Source organism: Spermophilus citellus, assembly GCF_964194105.1.
Source record: "Spermophilus citellus genome assembly, chromosome: 10".
Classification (NCBI taxonomy): domain Eukaryota; kingdom Metazoa; phylum Chordata; class Mammalia; order Rodentia; family Sciuridae; genus Spermophilus; species Spermophilus citellus.
The window spans coordinates 41,001,469-41,021,198 of record NC_138197.1 but is presented as its reverse complement, the minus strand read 5'-3'; the positions used below and the strand labels follow the sequence as shown (position 1 = coordinate 41,021,198).

The window sequence follows — 19,730 nt, the reverse complement described above, 5'->3', positions numbered from 1 at the left end:
AGAGGGTCGTTGTCTGGCCAGGGAAGGCCAATATTTATGAGGTGTCACTAAAGTTTCAGAGAGGGCTGCTATCTGGTCAGAGAGCCAGGCATGGGTGAGTTCAAGGCATGGGCAGGCATTCCAAGCAGGTTCAGAATTTGCAGTAATTTATAGTAAAGCAGAAATTAGCTTTTCATGGCTTTGTGGCAAGATGGCTCCCAATTTTAATAAAAGATCAGGTTGGGTCTATCAATTTTAGTAAAAGAATTCTAACTTGAGTCAAGGCTTTACAATCAGGTTGTTTAGTTTGACCACTCAGGTTTTTTCCCAATCGTACAGGCAGTGTTCTCAAGTCTCTTTTAATTCATCTTTTAAAGAGAGAGAGAGAGAAACATCAAAATATTTTCACTCTACTATTTTTAAAAACATAACATGAGTATCTGTAAAGTAATTGCTATAAGATGTAAAGTGTTTCTAGTTTTACTTATTTTCACTAGTTCATAAGCATAAGCTTATGGTATCATAAGCATAAGCATTCCGTTTGGAAAACAATAAACAAATAAACAAACAACAGAATTAGCCAGAGCTGAGAAGAAGGGAGAGTCAGAGTCAGAGAACAAGCAAGCATAGAATTCCGTCTGCTTTTTATCTAAGCGGTGAGAAAGGGCAATACAAATTCTATTATATTGTTTAAACCTTCAAATATAACACTGTGAATCCGTCTTCAAATTCATGGCAAATTTTTCAAAAATATTTTTAAAAATTAAAAAATCGGCTTTATTTTGCTAACTACTTTTCTAAAATGGCAGTGATTAAAAGAAAGCTCCAAAGGCGGGGCCTGGAGCCCTCCCACTTCCCTGAGGTCTTCAAACAGGTCCGCTACAAGGAAATATAAACTCCAACCGTGACTCAGACCTGCTCACTGCTGCTCTTCTAGTTTGACCGTGCTGTAGTGCTTTTAAGATGTCTGGGCGCGGGAAAGGAGGCAAAGGGCTTGGGAAAGGAGGCGCCAAGCGCCACCGGAAGGTCTTGCGAGATAACATCCAAGGCATTACGAAGCCAGCTATTCGCCGCCTGGCCCGTCGTGGGGGCGTCAAGCGCATCTCTGGGCTGATATACGAAGAGACCCGAGGAGTTCTCAAAGTTTTTCTGGAGAACGTGATTCGCGATGCGGTGACTTACACGGAGCATGCTAAACGCAAGACAGTGACAGCCATGGACGTGGTCTACGCTCTGAAACGCCAGGGCCGCACTCTGTACGGCTTTGGCGGTTGAGCTGTCTCCACAGCCCCCCCTCCACTCAAAGGCCCTTTTCAGGGCCCCAAAACGTCAAGAAAAGAGCTGTAAACACCACCATGCAAGCAGCAGGTTGGGTACGGTAGAGCGGTGTCTTAGATGTGGGACGTTTGCAGCGGAGGCAATTGCTCTGGGTTAGGTGTGACATAAGTTGGCCAAAAGCATTAAGTCTATGGGCTGGGGTCCCCTCTGCCTTGGATAGCCTGGGAAGTGACTCCTGGAGGGTACACAGGCAACTTGAGCGTAGACGTCCACGTTAGCAGACCTCTGTCTTAAGAGCAGTTCAGCTCTTGGCGCCTCAATCCTCCCTCCTGGAGTATATATAGTGGTTGGTATGTAAATAAGGGTGAGCCGACTTGCCCCTTCCCATTGGATAGAAGCGTCTGGCGTCAGGGGCGGGTTCTCGCGTTGTAACCCACCTGATAGGAGCAGAGGCGAGTGGTCGCGGTGTATTACGGGAAGAAGCCGTCATAACCTTTCAGCGCCAGATGCCACTCAGGTGTGGCGCGTGAAGAGTCTTTCCGGGTGTGAATGTTTTATTCCTTTGCTGAAGTTTAGAGTGAGAGGTGACCTAGCACAGCTAGATGTTAGGCGGCAAAGCGAGGCGAAACCCAAGACCCAGCCGAAGTTCGGGAGTCTCTGCAGTTCCCGTGGGTTAGCTGCATTTTAAAGTCAGCTACACGGCTGGTGGGGGTACTAGAGCGGGCGGGCGCTACGTCTCCTGCGGGCAAGAAAATCCAGGTCGTCTCCACCTGCACTTAAGTTGCCGGGAGTCCGAGGCAACCATGTGCTAGTGGTCAGAACCGCTCAGGAGATTGTCACAGGCGACCCATTGTCGATAGGAGATAAGCCCAGGATTTTGATTGAACTCTTTGCTAAGAGTCTCTCGCGGTGCTCTAGAAGGAGGTGGGCGAGGGAGCTATGTAGTGGTGTGATCCTGCCGTGTGACCACGCGTGCAGCCGGTAAAGCGGTAGCCTGTTGAGGCCGCTCTATCTAGGCTAGGAAAGGGCTGAGCACCCAGAGAACTGCATACGTAAGGGCCAGCAGGGGCCGCTAGTAAAGCGAGACAGGAACTGAATTCGGTGCGGTTTAGTGAAGAGGCTTAGGACACTCGCCCCGCTCTCTTCCCCCAAAAGGAGGGCTTAGCAACACTGAACACATTTCTAAACATGGAAAGGGCCACTTAGCTCCGCGGAAGGCGGATGGCCGGTTGCTCCAAGAGTTTCCCTACCATAGTAGTGACTGTGTCTAACGTTAAGAACGTCCTGGTTCTTGGGCAGCAGATGTTATCTAATCAAGGAAACATTACTAGTGTTCCCCCAGCGGGATCCTGTTTTTACTAGTGATGGGTACACTGAATTAAGTGCTTATTGTGAGCAAGGCACTTTGGAACACGCTGTATTCCATCCCAAATTTATACAGTTTTTGTTTAAATTACTATTTTACAAATGAAATGACTAAAGGCAGTTAGAATTGGAGACAGATTTGAACCCAGTTTGGATTTCTCACGCCTTGTTCTTAACTTTTGTGCCCTTTCCAGAGAGTCCATGTTTGCTGGCTGACATTTCACTTCTAAGTATTTTCTCGTACTGCATAAAGATTCAGATGTATACATGATGCTGTTGATTTAAGTTTTTTTATACTCCATTAAGCTCCATTAAGTGAAATTTTGAGTTACACAGTTGCTTTCCATATAATCCTAACCTCAATTTAAAGAGATTAAATTTTTAGATAGTTGGAATGTCTTCCTAGTTTGTCAGCATTAATTTCCAGTCATAAATTTGGACTAGAGAATGTTATCTATGCAATTTTTTTTCCTTTTGAATATTACTGAAGTTTCATTTATTACTGATATTTGAAAATATCTCATGAATCCTATACAAAGAAGCACAGTATATACTTCAATATATGGCATTGGATTCATGACCAAATTTAGTATTGTTAATTATATTTGAAATAAAATCCATATCTTTTTGTGTGTACTTGGCCTATATTGTACCTGATAGTATTGGGTTGTCTCCTGCTATTTTCAACTCTATTTATCCTCATTTAAAATCAATTGTTTTATAGAATTTGTTAGTTAATATCTAAAAATCATTATTCTTATACTGTAGGTTGTACCTTTTATCAATGTGAAAACCTTCTTTCTTTTTTTTTTTTTTTTTTTGTCTCTTGGGTATCAATTATCTTGAATTCCTATTAGTTTTTTTTGTTTTGTTTTGTTTTTTTTGTTTTTTTTTTTTGTTTTTTTTTTTTTTTTTTGCTTATATGTTGTTTTACCTCAGGTGCTGTTTGGCACCTGCAACCCTTAATAAAATACAGTGATGATCTAATTCAAATGCTTATTATACCAAAATTTTAGGATAATGTATAGAATGTCTACATCTGCTATTAATCAATGTAAAGGAAAATTTAAAGATTTAATGTTACACAAATAACATTAGAAAAGTAATTTATTTGACATGTTATTCATACCTCGTTTATTGAGTCCTTGCCACCTTTCATTATAGTAGTACAAGGGATACAATTGTGACTAAGAGATGATCTCTGTTTCAAGAATTTACAGGAAATTGGTCAGTGGTTCTGAGCATTTTTGATCATGAATTCCTTTGATTATTTGAAAGATTTCCATACCACTACTTTCATCACACACACTCCAAAATGTTGTACACATTTTCAATGGACATATTGGCTAGTTTAATTTACAATTTGCTGTGTTATAAATAAAATTGGATCTGGAGCTAGAAAATCTGCATTTGAAACTTTTCTGATAGTATCTGGTGTAAACTTTGATAAACCACTAAAACCTCTCTGGTTATGTCCTCTACTGAGTGAAGGTAATGCCATCTGCTTAGCAGAACTGATGTTCTATTCAATTAGACAGTACAGGTAAAGAACTTCTTAAAATAAAAAGCAAACTCTTACTAATGGACTAAATTGTCTTATTCATGCTTTATTAATAATTAGTGAGGGGCTAAGGTTGTGGCTCAGTGGTAGAGCACTTGCCTTGCACATGTGAGGCACCGGGTTTGATCCTCAGCACCACATAAAATAAGTAAATAAACAAAACAAAGATACTGTGTCCATGTTCAACTAAAAAATTTTTAAAAATAATTAGTGAAAAACTAAATTCTGATCTCTTTCCTGTTATTACTTTCATGAAACTAATACGGATATAGCTGTAACAGTTCTTGTGTCAAGATTTTCTAATAGAACTGACACTTTTTCTTTGGTATAATTGAATTATTAGTCTGTGTTTCATCATTACTATAAGTCAGCTGAACACTGGCTACTATAGGCTCTGTTTTTTTTGTTTTTTTTGGTGGGGGGGGTTACGGGAGACCAGGGATTGAACTCTGGGGCACTGGACCACTGAGCCACATCCCCAGCCCTATTTTTTGTATTTTATTTAGAGACAGGGTCTCACTTAGTTGCTTAGTGCCTTGCTTTTGCTGATGCTTGCTTTGAACTCTCGATCCTCCTGCCTCAGCCTCCCAAGCCACTGGGATTACAGGTATGTGCCATCATGTTCAGCTACAGAGTCTGTTTTTTGATCTCTTTAAAGATTAAAGCTACATTACAAAACCAGTACACAGTGTATAGTTTCTTACAGGCAAAGTTCAAACCTGAACTATGGAGAGCATCATCAGAGTTACAAAGAATTGATAACAACTGTGGCAGAGGGAGACCAAGAGTTTGCCACATGGTTTGGTGACCCTTGGTAAAGTTTCAAAGTATCATGCATGTGTCCTTGACCCCTGTCGTCTTTAGCTGTACCCTTCCATCTTTCAAGTACCCAACACTTTCACACTTCCTTCTGACAACTCAAAGCCTCTCATTACCCATTTTCAGTGTAGATTTTATGTGTTTCCTGTCATCACTTTGCAAAATTTACAAACTGATGCTTGCCCATAAGTGATTATTTAACAACTGGCATCAAATTTATTATGATAATGATCATGTTCTGATAATTTATTAAATTTAAAATTATGCATATTTTTGAGATTATCTTCCACTAAAGTGTTCCCCAAAATTCACTTAGATTATAATGACCCAGAGTATAAACGGCAACTTTACAATCTTGAAGGTTAAAATACATCAAAACACATCTTCTGCAAGTATTTGTTGTCTTATACATGATTTAGTCAGATATGTGAAATTTGAATAAAACAACTTGGAGGTAAGTTTTAATCCTGAAATTTGATAAACCACTGAACTAGCCATACTAGATGTACAAAAAGGAGATACTTTAATTATTTGGGTTTTTTTTTATTGTTGGTTTTTTTTTTTTTTTTTTTTTTTTTTTTTTTTTTTTTTTTGTAGATGGACGCAATACCTTTGTTTATTTATTTTTATGTGGTGCTGAGGATCAAACCCAGCACTTCACATGTGCTAGGCAAGTGCTCTACCACTGAGCCATAACCCCCAGCCCTCATTTATTATTTAATTTATAAAGAACAAAAATTTTTCAGTTCTGGAAGCTGGGAAGTCTGAGATTAAGGTGCTGGTATTTCTTTTTTGGTGAGGGCTTTTTGGTATTTTCATATGGCAGAAGGGCAAAATACCCACACATGGCATGAAGCACCTTTCTTGTAAGAGCACTAATAACATTTATAAAGTAGACCTCTCATGGCCTAATCATGAGACTATTAATACTATCTTATTGCAATGCCTCAGTTTTGAGGGGAACACATTCAAACCACAGCAACCTGTTCATTTCTCCTTCTCCAGCTAGCACCATGTTAACCTCTGCGGGTAGAGGGGGTTGGAAGGATGTTGCAAGGAGAGGGTTTCATTTCTCCTCTTTTATGGCACAGCTGCCAAGGGTGCTCTTAGGTACTATGGTGGTTAATTTTATGTGTCAATGAGACTGGCCATAGGTACCCACATATTCTGTCACACATTATTATGAATGTTTCTATGAGGACATTATTGGGATGAAGTTGACATTTGAACCATAGAATTGTATAAAGCAGATTGTCCTTCATAATGTCAGTGGATTGTAGCCAATCAGTTGAACATCTGCAGCTTTCTTCAGGCAAGAGAAAATTCTCCAGCAGACTGCCTTAGGACTAAGATTGCACCCTCAGCTTTCCCGAGTCTCCAGCCTATCGGCCTCAGTAATCATGTGAGCCAGTCCTTACAGTAAATCTGTACACAGCATATTGCTTCTGCTTCTCTAAAGAACCCTAAGAGAGAAACCCTCTAAGGCTTACCATCCAACAAGTTTCATTCATACATCAACAGGAGGCTTCTTGCTTACCAGTTCCTGTGTGCCAAGGCCTGATCCACCAGCTGCATGCAGCCCTGGTCCAGAGCAAACCTCCAATGTTTTCATCATTGACTGGGCTGCAGCCATACCATCTGATAGAACTGACTTCATCATAAGGAAGGAGAACCTTTTACAAGGAAGTTCTTTCTTTGAGTACTCATTCTCAGTCCTAGGGTACTGTCTTTCAGTGTAATAGAGTTCTCTGTTAACCTCTCTTGTTTAATTCCATTATCTCTCAAATTAATGATATGCTTGTGTCTCCTAATATGAGACTGACTGTCATTTCTACTATTTTCTATTTGAAGGTTTTTAAAAGAGTTATACCAAATTTTTGATCACCCATTATATATTTTACATAAAAACAAATGACTATTTTTCTTTGTCTACTTCTTGTACCGAGGAGTCCAAATTTATGACATCAGCCATGATTATATTGTATGTTTTACTAATACACTGAGATATTTACAGTAATAATCTACAATCTTAAGAATATGCATATTATTTCCAAATATGTTGACTAATTTTTCAAGAGAATACTGGTGAATACTTGCATAATGTGATTTGCTGTAGAATTTTCATAAGCTAATAAAATGCTTTAATAACAAATCAACCTAAACTGTTTTGGAAATAACTTCTACTAAAGAATCATCATCAGATAGTCCTTTGATGACTGTATAAATTCATACAGTATATAATCTCTTTGCATAAAAACTTCCAAGACTGCAGTGATTTGTTGATTCTGTGATTCTGTGGAAAATGACATTATTTTCTCTGACCTGCCTTAAGTTTCAACTTGAATCTTCCTAGGGTTCTTCCTTTTACCTATTTCTTCCTCCAGAAGCATGATGTACTGTTTTGCGTGTAACTTTCATAGCCATCTCTATGTTTTTCTGTTATGATTCCTTGTTGACATCCAAAACAACACCTTTTAGAAAAGGAACTGTCCAGACAGCATTGTCCCGTGATATTTCCTTGCTGATCCCAGCTCCATTGACTCACTCAGTATCAGTTCTCATACTTTTAGGATTAATCACCAGGTTAATTTTAGTAGGTCAGGGCAATAGTGCTACTGTCAGGGTGCTGTCTTTGGCACCCTGTGCTCTGTGCAGCACTCTTTGAAATTTCATGCATTTATAGACTTCTGAACCTCCAGTGCTGGCAGTTGTAAGGGTTTCTGTTTCACTTGGGAAGTATTCTAGGATTTCAGAATGACATCTTTTCAATGCAGCATATTGATGATACATAACAAACATCTCTGAGGTAAAGAACATTTCCTCCTGACCCCCCCAACTCCTCAGTTCCTCCAGGATCAAATCATTTTCATCTGTTTCTTCTGAGGGAACCCAAAGTAAGATAATCTAATGTTTTATTCTTTTTGACGTGTTATTTTCATTCTCTGCAAGTTTCTTTGAAATCTTCGTTCTCGTCCTGCAGCAAGTGCTGGATCTCCCTCAGGTCCTGCTCCTTTTTGCTCAGGAGTTTGGTCACTGTCACAAACTCAGGCTCCCCAAATTGTAACTGGTCTTCTGACCCCGCCTGGTGCTACAAGGGCCCACTGGGTGGGGCCAACCACCTGGACAGCCCACAGAGGACAGGCAGTGCCCCAGAAGCAGGCATTGATTGCTAGTTGTATAATTTTTATTAACCACCACCATCATTGGCTCTGAACTCTGTTGACCATTAAAGAATAAGATGAAGAAACTGGGGAAAGGACAGGTGTTGCTTGAGTTCAGCATTTTAAATAATTTCTATTGTGTTTTATAGTGGTTTTAATTTTTCATTTAATTAGTCCAACAGTGTGTGTGTGTGTGTGTGTGTGTGTGTGTGTGTGTGTGTGTGTAGCAGGATACTGAAATTAAGCCCCAGGGCCCAGCATATGCTTGCCAAGGGCTCTACCACTGAGCTACACACCCAGCTCTTTTAATTTCATTTTAAATGAGTTTATTTCATTTTGAGAAGGGTTCCTCAGGCTGGCCTTGAATTTTCAATCTCATGCCTGAGTGGCTACGAGGTTATCTTTTAATAGCGGAATTCAGTTTAGTTTAGCATTTATAAACATGATTTTCCCTTTTATCTTTTCTGTTTTTCCATTGTTTCATTTTCTCATTTTTACTGGTTTATCAAGATACTATTTGTGACAGACACTGCTGATGACCCACTTATTCATTCCCTCCTTTGTTCTCAATATCAGCACCTAAGTTTTGCTGGGAGTAGTAAAGCACTCAGTAGAAAAGTTGTGGTCCTGGGCTGAGAAGAATGCCCATGTGGCTGAGTTCTGTATACTTGAGTGGAAGTTGCTAGAAGAGGCCTCTGAAAACCCTTAAAAAGAGGATAACTCTTTTTAAAAAAAAAAACATTTATTTTTTAGTTTTAGGTGGACACAATATCTTTATTTTATTTTATGAGAATCAAACCCAGTGCCTCACGCATGCCAGGTGAGCACACCACCACTTGAGCCACATCCCCAGCCCAAAATAGGATAACTCTTGATGAGAGAAACTTCATAGTTCTCTCTCCTTTTCTCTGCTTGGCAGAAATAATGGCCATATAGCACTCATAGGACGACATTAAAGATGGAAGTAGAATATTAATAGTAGAAGAAGAAGACAGAAAGAGACTAAATCCCCGTGGAATCACAGGCTGGGGTGGTCGACCTTGAGGCATATTTTATATGAGGGGAGAAGTTGTAGCATCTTCTAATCCTGTGGCATTATGGGTTGGAGACTGTATATGCTCTTCAATTTTACTGTATCTCTGATTGTTGGATTCACATGACTATTCAGTTCAGTACCAGGTCTTAACTGATAGTTTTTGTAGATCTTGCAGAGGACACTGGGCCTGGACCTTGTATGGAGGTGGCTGTAGTCTTTTCTCCCTCCTGTAAGCAGCAGTTTGACACAAACCACCTTCCAACAGAGACTATAATTTGCTTTAAACACTACTTCAGAGGTGCAACCCTATCTAAGTGGTCCCCTTGGAGTTCTAGTTTCTCACCAGATGAGAGCTGTGATAGATCATAGTCCCTGCCCATTCGCCTGCCCCATCCCAGTTCAGGGAGGTCTTTTTCTAACAGAAAGGCACAATCCCTTCTCACTCATCACTCACCGTAAAATGAGTTCATTCACTTTAGTGGATTAATTTATCACCAATTAAAAGATGACTCTCAAAGTTTATGTCTCCTACTTCAACCTCTTTTGTAAGTTCCAGACCATACATTGAATGACAACTTTTTGTAGTTTTTTTGTTATTATTTCCGTGATGCTGAGGATTGAATCCAGGACCTTGCACATTCTAGGCAAGTATTCTGCCACTGAACTACATCCCCAGCCCTGTTAGCTCTTTTCTGTTTGTTTTTGTTGTTTATCCTTGTTCCTGGTGTTTATTTTTATTGTTTATACTTGTTTGGAGTCTTGGAGATTGGTAGTGGAAATACATGAATGAACTCAAAGCACACTTGCACTAGAAATTCTCCATTTACTCTTAGTGTTTCTTTTTGTAATTTAATTTTAATTTTTTTATCAAAATAAGAGTTATTTCATCATAAAAATTAATTGTTCTACAAAGTGTATAATGAAAACCAGAAATTCTTTGTTGCATTTCTCCATACCTCAGCTTATTCTCCCTAGAAAGCAATGAGTCTTGACTCCTATATCTTTATATTTCTAAATAGCAATGTTAGGCTAGCTATCTCTAACCCTTTTAGTTTTAGATATTATCTGTTAACTTCCTACCATAGAGGAAGATAATATACCTCTCTTACGTAGCACTCACTTCTACATACTCATAAACTTTTCCAGCCTCATCCATCAGCAAAATTATTTCAAATATTTTAGTTAAATCTGTACTCAAGTATTTATCTCATTATAATTATTCATAACTGTGCTATTGTATGGTTAAAATTTTTGTACCAATTTTTACTTTCCCTGAAGTTTAAAACTACTTATTGTTATTGGTCTCTAAATTCCCCCAAAGAAGTAAAAATCTGTCCTGATATATTTAAACACCATATATTATTATTATTATTATTATTATTATTAATATTTCCCTGAAGCTCACAAGGCTCCTGATTCAATATGGATAGGTTGATCTGTATATCTTTAAGAATTTGCATATTTGAAAAGGTTGGTTTTGTTTTGTTTTTTTCCTCTCCTCATTGTTGACTGACAATTGTACTGAATATAGAAAATTTTTTTTCTTTTAGAATTGGAAAGCATTTTTCTATTGTTTGTTAGATTCTATTTCTATTGAGAAATTCAAAGACATTCTTATTTCTAATCCTTTCCATATGATTTTATTTGCCTGAAAACTTAAGGATTGTATTTTTCTAGCTATGCTTTGAAATTTCTTAATGATTTTGGTGTGAGTCTTTATTGTGTGGAGTACTTGGTAGGCCTATTATTTCATATTATGTATTTGATAATTTTCTCTTTCCTGTTAATAGAAATCTATTATTATTATATTTTTATCTTTTTTTCTCTGTCTTTTTCCTATACTAATGTAAATTTATTAAATTTTATCTCTTTTCCAATTTTAAGAGTTATTGTTTTGGTCTTTTAGTATTTTTAAATAAAAACATTTTTTTCTTGCTTTGGGGTTGCAATATTATATCTTTAAGCCTCTAGAATTTTTAAGTGTTTTATTTTACTCCCTACATTTTTGTTTTTTTCTCAGTCCTTTTTCTGTTTCAGTCAGTGTTTTTCATAATGGAGGCTTCCCTCCCATTCCAGGTAATAATTAAGTTTCCTGTTCATAAGGCACTTTCATGAAAACTTATTGTGAGCTTGGTTCCCAAGTGCTACTTATTAACCAATGAGTCTCTTTGTAGGGTGAGAAGCAGGGACCTGTTTTCTCAGGGAATAATGGTATCTCTAGATTTGCTTTGTTTTCAATATATCTGTCTCCTTTGAAGAGACTACTCCAGTTTTCTGTCTGTAGATTAATACGGTACATGTAAACAAACCCAGATTGAGCTGTGGAATTGAGCTTGAGCTCTGGATTTCAACATGTAGACTTTTGATCCCTACCCCTACCTTTTGAGTCTGGAGCCCTTTAATTCAACCTCTCTGCAAAGCAAATCTGCAGAATCTGGTTGAAGTGAGGGGTGGGAGGGACATTGCAGCCTCTGACTGCTGCTTCTCAAACCAACTTTAAAGGAAACCCCTTTTTTTCAGCCCTCCTATCCCTCTACCTTCAGAGAGACCTTGTACTTCCAATTCCTGACACTTTTGGAGTTCTTCAATATAAATTGGAATTGTGTGTGTGTGTGTGTGTGTGTGTGTGTTTGGCTTGTCTCTGATCTTTCAGTGTGCATACCTTTCATCTTTATCCAACATTCTAAGTGAATTTTCTAGGTCCATGTTTTTTTTTCCAGTTCTCCTCAATTTTGTTGATTTCTCTGGTCTGTTGTTATCTCCTTTCTGCTTCAATTTCATGCTTATGATTTGTTTTGTTTGCTTGCTCATGTTTTGCTTTTTACTCCATGCACTATTGGTTAAGAGAAATACAAAGAAGGAACGGAGGTAAACTTATGCATTTAACCCCACTGCATCTAACTAGTATTTTATACTTAGTTATTTTATATTTTATTTTCCACCCTTTGACATCCCTGTGATCTTAATTTAACATCTTCTGGCAAAGCTGAATGTTTTTATCATTCCCTTCCATTGCACTGAGCTCAATGCCTTGATTACTGCCATGATTACATACTGATGTAGTACACATGCTTGGGCAGGCAACTTTCTCTTGTTTACCTGCACCCAGAATCCAGGGCTGTGCCAGCTACTGATTGATGTTCCTTAAACTTTGTTAAATAAGAAAGTGCCTTGAGAAGTATAACGGGGGAAGCAATGCAAAGACCTGAGTATCCCTGTGCCAAACTGTGTTCAGAATCAGAATTTACAAGTTTCCAAGCTCTTCTCTTCAAACTGCTTTGATTTCCAAATGAGAAAACTGAAGCCTAAATAAGGAAACCAAAGCCTACTACATAATATATGACAGGGACTTTATGTTTTCAAAGCTCCTTGCCTTTAGATTTTCTATACTGTACTTCTTTATATTAGGTAATAAGATTCTGATAACCAGGTATTATCAAATTAATGGCTATATTGTATCAAAACACTTAGGTTTGATTAATCTACTTATATTTGTGAAAAGTGATAGCTATATACAAAACAAAATGAGGTTGGGTTTTTTGTTTTGTTTTGTTTTGGTTTTGGCCAACCAGATAAAAGACTATTATTTAAAATTACATAGTGATGAAGATCTAAACCAAAGTAGCATATAGAAAAAAAGATACATTGATGGCATATATCAAAAAGCAGAAGAGCAACATGCATTAAAGAATAGACAGGATACGAAGGATGTTTGTATCATATTTAAAAAAATGGGGAAGGAATTTTACATAATATTTTTGCAAAATAACAGGGTTTTTTCCAATGCTGTACATAAATTGCGTATTAATTTATTATCTGACATTAAATAATGGATAACTTACGTATTTCACTTGACTAAAATGTGTCTGTAAAAGAAATGACCATTTTAAAAGCTATAAACCCTGATGCTTCACTGTGGACTCTGATACCTTGCTTTATCCTTTTAACTGATAACTTGGTTTCTGTATGCTTTTCCATGTCAACAATAAAAGGGAGATATGCAGCCATCACATCTCCTGGGCATAATGCATTTCAGTATTGTGAGAGTCAGACTTTAGTAAAATGTTACCAGGTAACTCACTTCTAGAAGCTCCTGATCCCTCTGCCTTTGCATCTGGGTAGGAAATCTTAGTGCATATATCCTTTATTTTTTCATTTCTTCCACAAATTTAAGAGCTTGCTAAAGAATTCTTCCTTTCTTGGTTTTCTTTGTATCTCATTTCTATCTTGCTTCTGAGGCTATTCCTATTCCGTCTTGCTCCAAATTCTCTTTTTCCCTGTAGATGTCAGGGTACCCAGATTTCTTTCCTCGCCTGTCTTTTGTTCTGTTGCTGCCTCAGTGCTTCCTCACACACCTCTTAATGGTTCTCCTTTCCAGCTCTAACCTGTGGATTCCAAGTCTTTATTGACAATTCAGACTGATCTTAGCTCCAAACCTGTATTTTTTTTCACCTAGTATCATCTCTTCAATTCCCACAGTCACCCAGTGCTCAGCATATTTAAAATTGAATTCATGATTTCTCCCACAGATTTAATCTTACTGCTTTCCTCCTGAAAGGTAGGAATGGGCGTATGGCATCCTTATTCCTTCCTGTTGACTACCTGACACTTTCAACCTGCTAACAATTCATCCCTTCCCTTTTTTCCTCTAATCACTTCTTGCTTTCTCTCCTCATTGACTTGTAGTTGTAATCATTAACCACATATTTAGGGACAACTCTGTACCCAGCACTGTGCTAAGTACATTATCTTCTTTACTTTGGTTTATCCCCATTTATCCCAAAGATGTCAATAAATTGACAAAAGACATAAAGCTAGTAAGTTATAGGAGCCTCTATTTAAACTCATTAGTTTTATTTCTTAACGAAATTAGCTCCTCTATATAACAGAAGAAAATGGTGTTTGCAAAGCAACTAATTATTAAATTAAATCAACCAACTGTTTTGTGTGACCCCAACCATAAAATAATCTAGAACAGGGCTGCTTGATAGAAATAAAATGCTATTATATAAGCCAACATGTAACTTAAAACTTTCTAGTATGATGTTTAAAAAGTGAAAAGATAGGGTTGGGGTTGTGGCTCAGTGGTAGACGCTTGCCTAGCATTCGTGAGGCCCTGGGTTCGATCCCTGGTGCCATATAAAAATAGAAACAAATAAAGCTATTAAAAGATAAGTTAAAAATGAGTGATACTTACTTTAATAATGTTTTATTTAACCTTATATGCCCCAAATATTAACATTTCAACAACTCATCGATATAAAAATTATTGAGGTGCTGTATTTTACATTCCTCTTTTGCACTAAATTTTTGAAATCTGGTGTGTATTTTACATTTATAGCACATCTCAATCAGTACTCTTAAGTTTTCAGTTTATTTGATATACTTAGGTTTCACAAAATGTATAATTTAAAAATAGTTTTGCACGTCCAAGTTGTTCCAAACAAACTTAAAAGTGTGCAATAGCTGAATAAATGATCAAAAATTATTTTCTTTGATTATATGCATCTAAATTGATAAAACTTGTTTATCTTTAAAGAATTTATTTAGCTTGAAGTAAAAGCATATCAGAAATAAAACTCTGTCCATCCAAGTTAAGAAAATTCACTAACTTGTGTTAACTCATCAATGTGAAATTTTTGAGGGGATAATGCATAAAAATCAATAAATTTACCAATATCAACAAAGCAGTCTTCATATTTTTCTTGTAATTTTATAGCCAATTTCAGTAATGTTGTGAATCATAATTAAAAGCTTCTTTATATTAAATAACATAAGAATTTATCTTTATTGACTTGCATTATGCAAAGATTAATTTCAACATGAGTTCTTGTATCTATGTAACTAGGTCATAAACAAGCTTATTCTTGGTAGCTTCAAATTTAGCTCATTCATATATAGTATAACAGTAAGAAAACATGAATAAGATGGCCAATTTTCATCTCTGAATTGTGAATATCTTTTGCCAAGCATTCCTTTTCTTTGAAGGAAACATTGATTTCAAATGAACTGTATGGTAAATTTTTGTATAGGTCTTCCACAACTCAACTAACAAATATCAGCAAAAACATGCAGTTAAGTAGATTAGTTGTCTTCTAATTCTTTCAGCAATTTCAGAACAATTTCCATGATGCATAGCATTTGTGCATGATCCCTAAAGGATTTTAATTTCACTTGTGACAGTTTTTATAGTTGTTTTTTTTTTTGTTTATTTATTTATTTATTTATTTTAAGAAAACTGGGCATTCATGGTTTCGATATATATGAGAGAGGAACAAAGGAGAACCAGAGGAGAACCATGTTTCATGCTTTAAAAATCAATAAATCTGTCCTTTTAACAACCTCTGCTATTATTGAAACTAATATTTTTCAGGCATACAAAATTCAAAACTACCTATACCACAAGTCCCATTTTTTAGTCTATTTATTAGCTAAATTTCTTTGTACATGTGGATTTCCTTTGAGAAAATATATACTCAAATGATAATTTGACTTATATAAAGAAGCTGAAGAAAAGTACTAACAAGCCCTCAAAGTTTGAATTAATTGATCTGTGATCTAATAAAAAGGTCTTGCATATTATGGGTAATTGTTTGATGACTTGGTTAAAGATAGTTTACCAAAAGTGAAAGTCTCATAAGTTTCTAATAAAATTTCCACAATTGAGTTAACGCATAATTTATTTTCCCATCTTTCCATCTAAAAATTATCTTTTTTTGAAAGACAAGACAGGCTATTTTATACTTGGCTAACCTTAAAAACTCAGATTGCTCGTAATTATTTAAAATATTTTTGTAGACATGATTTCAGCAGACAGATTTATTAATTTTCTTTTTACTTTTGAGAGAATCTTTTCACATTCTCTACATATTTGCTGAAAATGCCTTTCAATATTGTCTACTATAATTATCTTTAATTTTTTAACATAACAAACATTTTTGATTATGCTCTGCCACAGCAAAATGTAATTGCCATTCTTCATGAAATGTGTCCTATATTTTTTCCAGTATCCTTTATTCTTCACTTCTCCAGTTATTTTAGCTTTTGCATCTCCACTCTGCCCTATTATCAATATTATTCCTTTATTATAAATGTAAGAGTTTGTACATTTTTTTTGGTACCAGAGATTGAACCCAGGAGTGCTTAACCATTGAGCAACAACCCAGTGCTTCTTAAAATTTTTTAAAATTTTGAGACATGGTCTCACTTAGTTGTTTAGGGCCTTGCTAAGTTCCTAAGGCTGGCCTTGAACTTCCGATCTTCCTGCCTTAGCCTTCTGAGCTGCTTGGATTTTACGTGTGTGCCACCACACCAGGCTGTACCTATTCTCTAAAAAACAAATTTTTTTCTAAAGATCTAAAAAAATGCAAAATAAAATAAATGAAAGTGGTTGTATCATTCTGTATTCCCACCAGCATGAATGAGAATTCCTATTTCTCCGTGTCTGATGTTTTTAGTGTTGTGGACCTTGACTAGTAGAAGTGTAGTAGGATTTCATTGTTGATTTTCCATTTCTTTTATGACATGACATTAAGCATCTTTTCATGTACTTGTTTTCCATCTCTATATCTCCTTTGGTGAGCTGTCTGTTCATACCTTTTGCCCATTTTTAAATTGGTAATAATTCTTTTTATACATCGTTATTCATTTTTATACATTTTTGTATATATACATGTATACGTTGCCATACATTTTTGTTGGGGATTTTTATATCTATGTTCGTGAAAAACACTGATCTGTAGTTTTCTTTACTTGTACTGTCTTTATCCTTTTTTTAAAACTATAGTGACTTTATTCACTTTATTTTTTCACATTTTCATGCATGTATTTTGTATAATGATGAGGTTCTGCTTTCACCATCCATGCTATTCCCCTTCTCTCTCCCTTTCCCTCCTACCCCTATTCCCTATCTAGAGGTAATCTTCCTCCCTTGCTCTCCCTCCCAACCCCATTTTGAGTCACCCCCTTATATAAGAGAAGCCATTCTGCATTTGTTTTTTGGGGATTGGCTAACTTCACTTAGCATAATCTTCTCTAATGCCATCCATTTCCCTGCAAATGCCATGATCTTATTATTTTTTTATTGCTGAAAAATGCCACATTTTTTTATCCATTCATCCACTGAATGACATCTAGGTTGGCTCCACAGTTTAGCTATTGTGAATTGTGCTGCTATAAACATTGATGTGGCTGTGTCCCTGTAAAATGCTGTTTTTAAGTCCTTTGGGTATAGTCCAAGAAGAGGAATAGTTGGGTCAAATGGTGGTTCCATTCCCAGTTTTCCAAGGAATCTCCATACTGCTTTCCATATTGGCTGCACCAATTTGCAGTCCCACCAGCAGTGTGTGAGTGTACCCTTTTCCCCACATCTTTGCCAGGACTTGTTGTTGTTTGTCTTCATCATGGCTGCCATTCTGACTGGAGTGAGATGGTATCTTAGCGTGGTTTTGATTTCCATTTCTCTGACTGCTAGAGATGATGAGCATTTTTTTCATATATTTGTTGATTGATTGTATATCCTCTTCTGAGAAGTGTCTGTTCAGGTCCTTGGTCCATTTATTGATTGAATTATTTGTTTTTTGGTGCTTATCTTGTTCAGCTCTTTATATACCCTAGAGATTAGAGCTCTATCTGATGTGTGAGGGGTAAAAATTTGTTCCCAGAATGTAGGCTCCCTATTCACCTCACAGATTATTTATTTTACTGAGAAAAAAATTTTTAGTTTGAATCCGTTCCATGTGTTGATTCTTGGTTTTAATTCTTGTGCTATAGGCATCTTATTAAGGAAGTTTGACCTAGCTCCACGTGATAGAGATTAGGGCCTACTTTTTCTTCTATTAGCCGCGAGTCTCTAGTTTAATCCCTAGATTCTTGATCCATTTTGAGTTAACTTTTGTGCATGGTGAGTGATAGGGATTCCATTTCATTTTGCTGCATAAGGATTTCCAGTTTTCCCAGCACCATTTGTTGAAGATGCTATCCTTTCTCCAGTGCATGGTTTTGGCACCTTTGTCTAATATAAGGTAGCTGTAATTTTGTGGGTTAGTCTCTGTGTCCTCTATTCTGTACCATTGGTCTACTAGCCTGTTTTGGTGCCAGTACCATGCTGTTTTTGTTACTATTGCTCTGTAGTATAGTTTAAGGTCTGGTATAGCGATACCACCTGTTTCACTCTTCCTGCTTAGAATTGCTTTAGCTATTCTGGGTCTCTTATTTTTCCAGATAAATTTCATGATTGCTTTTACTATTTCTATGAGGAATGACATTGGGATTTTGATCAGAATTGCATTGAACCTTTATAGTGCTTTTGGTAGTATGGTCATTTTGATAATATTAATTCTGCCTATCCATGAGCAAGGTAGATCTAAAGATCTTTCACCTCTTTTGTTAGGTTGACTCCCAAGTAATTTTTTTTGAGGATATTGTGAATTGGGTAGTTTTCCTTATTTCCTTTTCAGAGGATTTCTCACTGATATACAGAAATGCCTTTGATTTATGGGTGTTGATTTTATATCCTGCCACTTTGCTGAATTCATTTACTAGTTCTAGAAGTTTCTTGGTAGAGTTTTTTGGGTCTTCTAGGTATAGAATCATATAATTAGCAAATAGTGCTAGTTTAAATTCTTCTTTTCCTATAGTTATTCCTTTAATTTCTTTTGTCTGTATAATTGCTCTGGCCAGTGTTTCAAGTACTATGTTGAATAGAGAGGGCATCCCTGTCTTGTTCCAGATTTTGGAGGGACTGTCTTTATCTTGATTTGATAGTAGAGTAATTTTGGCCTTAAAAAATGAGAAGTATTCCCTCTATTTCTATTCTCTGAAAGAGATTATAGAGAGTTACTACAATTTCTTTCTTAAATGTTTGATAGAATTCACCAATGAAGGGGCTGGGATATAGCTCAGTTGGTAGAGTGCTTGACCTGCATGCACAAGGCCCTGGGTTCAATCCCCAGTGCCATACACACACACACACACACAAAAAGAGAATTCACCAATGAACCCCTTTTGGCCTAGTGCTTTCTGTTTGGAAGGTTGTGAATTATTGATTCAATTTTGTCAGGAGATATAGGCCTTTCAGATTATCTCTTTCTTGTGTGAGTTTTGGAAATTGTCTTTCAAAGCATTGGTCTATTTTATCTAAGTTATCAAACTGTGAATATAGAGTTACTTATAGTATTCCTTTATTATCATTTTGATGCCTGTGGGATGTATACGATGTTTTCTCATTCATTTCTGCTATTATTAATTTGTTTCCTCTCTTTTTTTTCTTACAGTGTAACCTTCAAATTTTAAAGTCTTCTGGTCATTTGTAGTTCTCTTAGCTCAAAAGACTTTCCAATATACTTATATTTTCTATCCTATTTCTAAGAAATTTGAATACTTTCAAGGGAGGTTAATTTGCAAAGTTTTGACGCATCATGCATCAGTATGCAATAGTTTTCATTATTTATTTATTTTTCTTTTTGGAACCCTATATTTTAAAATCTTCATAATGAACACATTTTTTCTAATTCTGCCACACTGACTTCCT

At 36.5% G+C, this 19,730-nt stretch overlaps 1 protein-coding gene across 1 annotated transcript; it reads left to right on the top strand.

Moving 5' to 3' along the window:
- The first annotated feature begins 921 nt into the window (after positions 1 to 921).
- H4C16 (H4 histone 16) lies at positions 922 to 1,539 on the top strand. Its single transcript, XM_081311248.1, has one exon. The coding sequence runs from the start codon at positions 943 to 945 to the stop codon at positions 1,252 to 1,254; it is 312 nt and encodes a 103-aa protein (XP_081167374.1). The 5' UTR covers positions 922 to 942; the 3' UTR covers positions 1,255 to 1,539.
- The last annotated feature ends 18,191 nt before the right edge of the window (positions 1,540 to 19,730 follow it).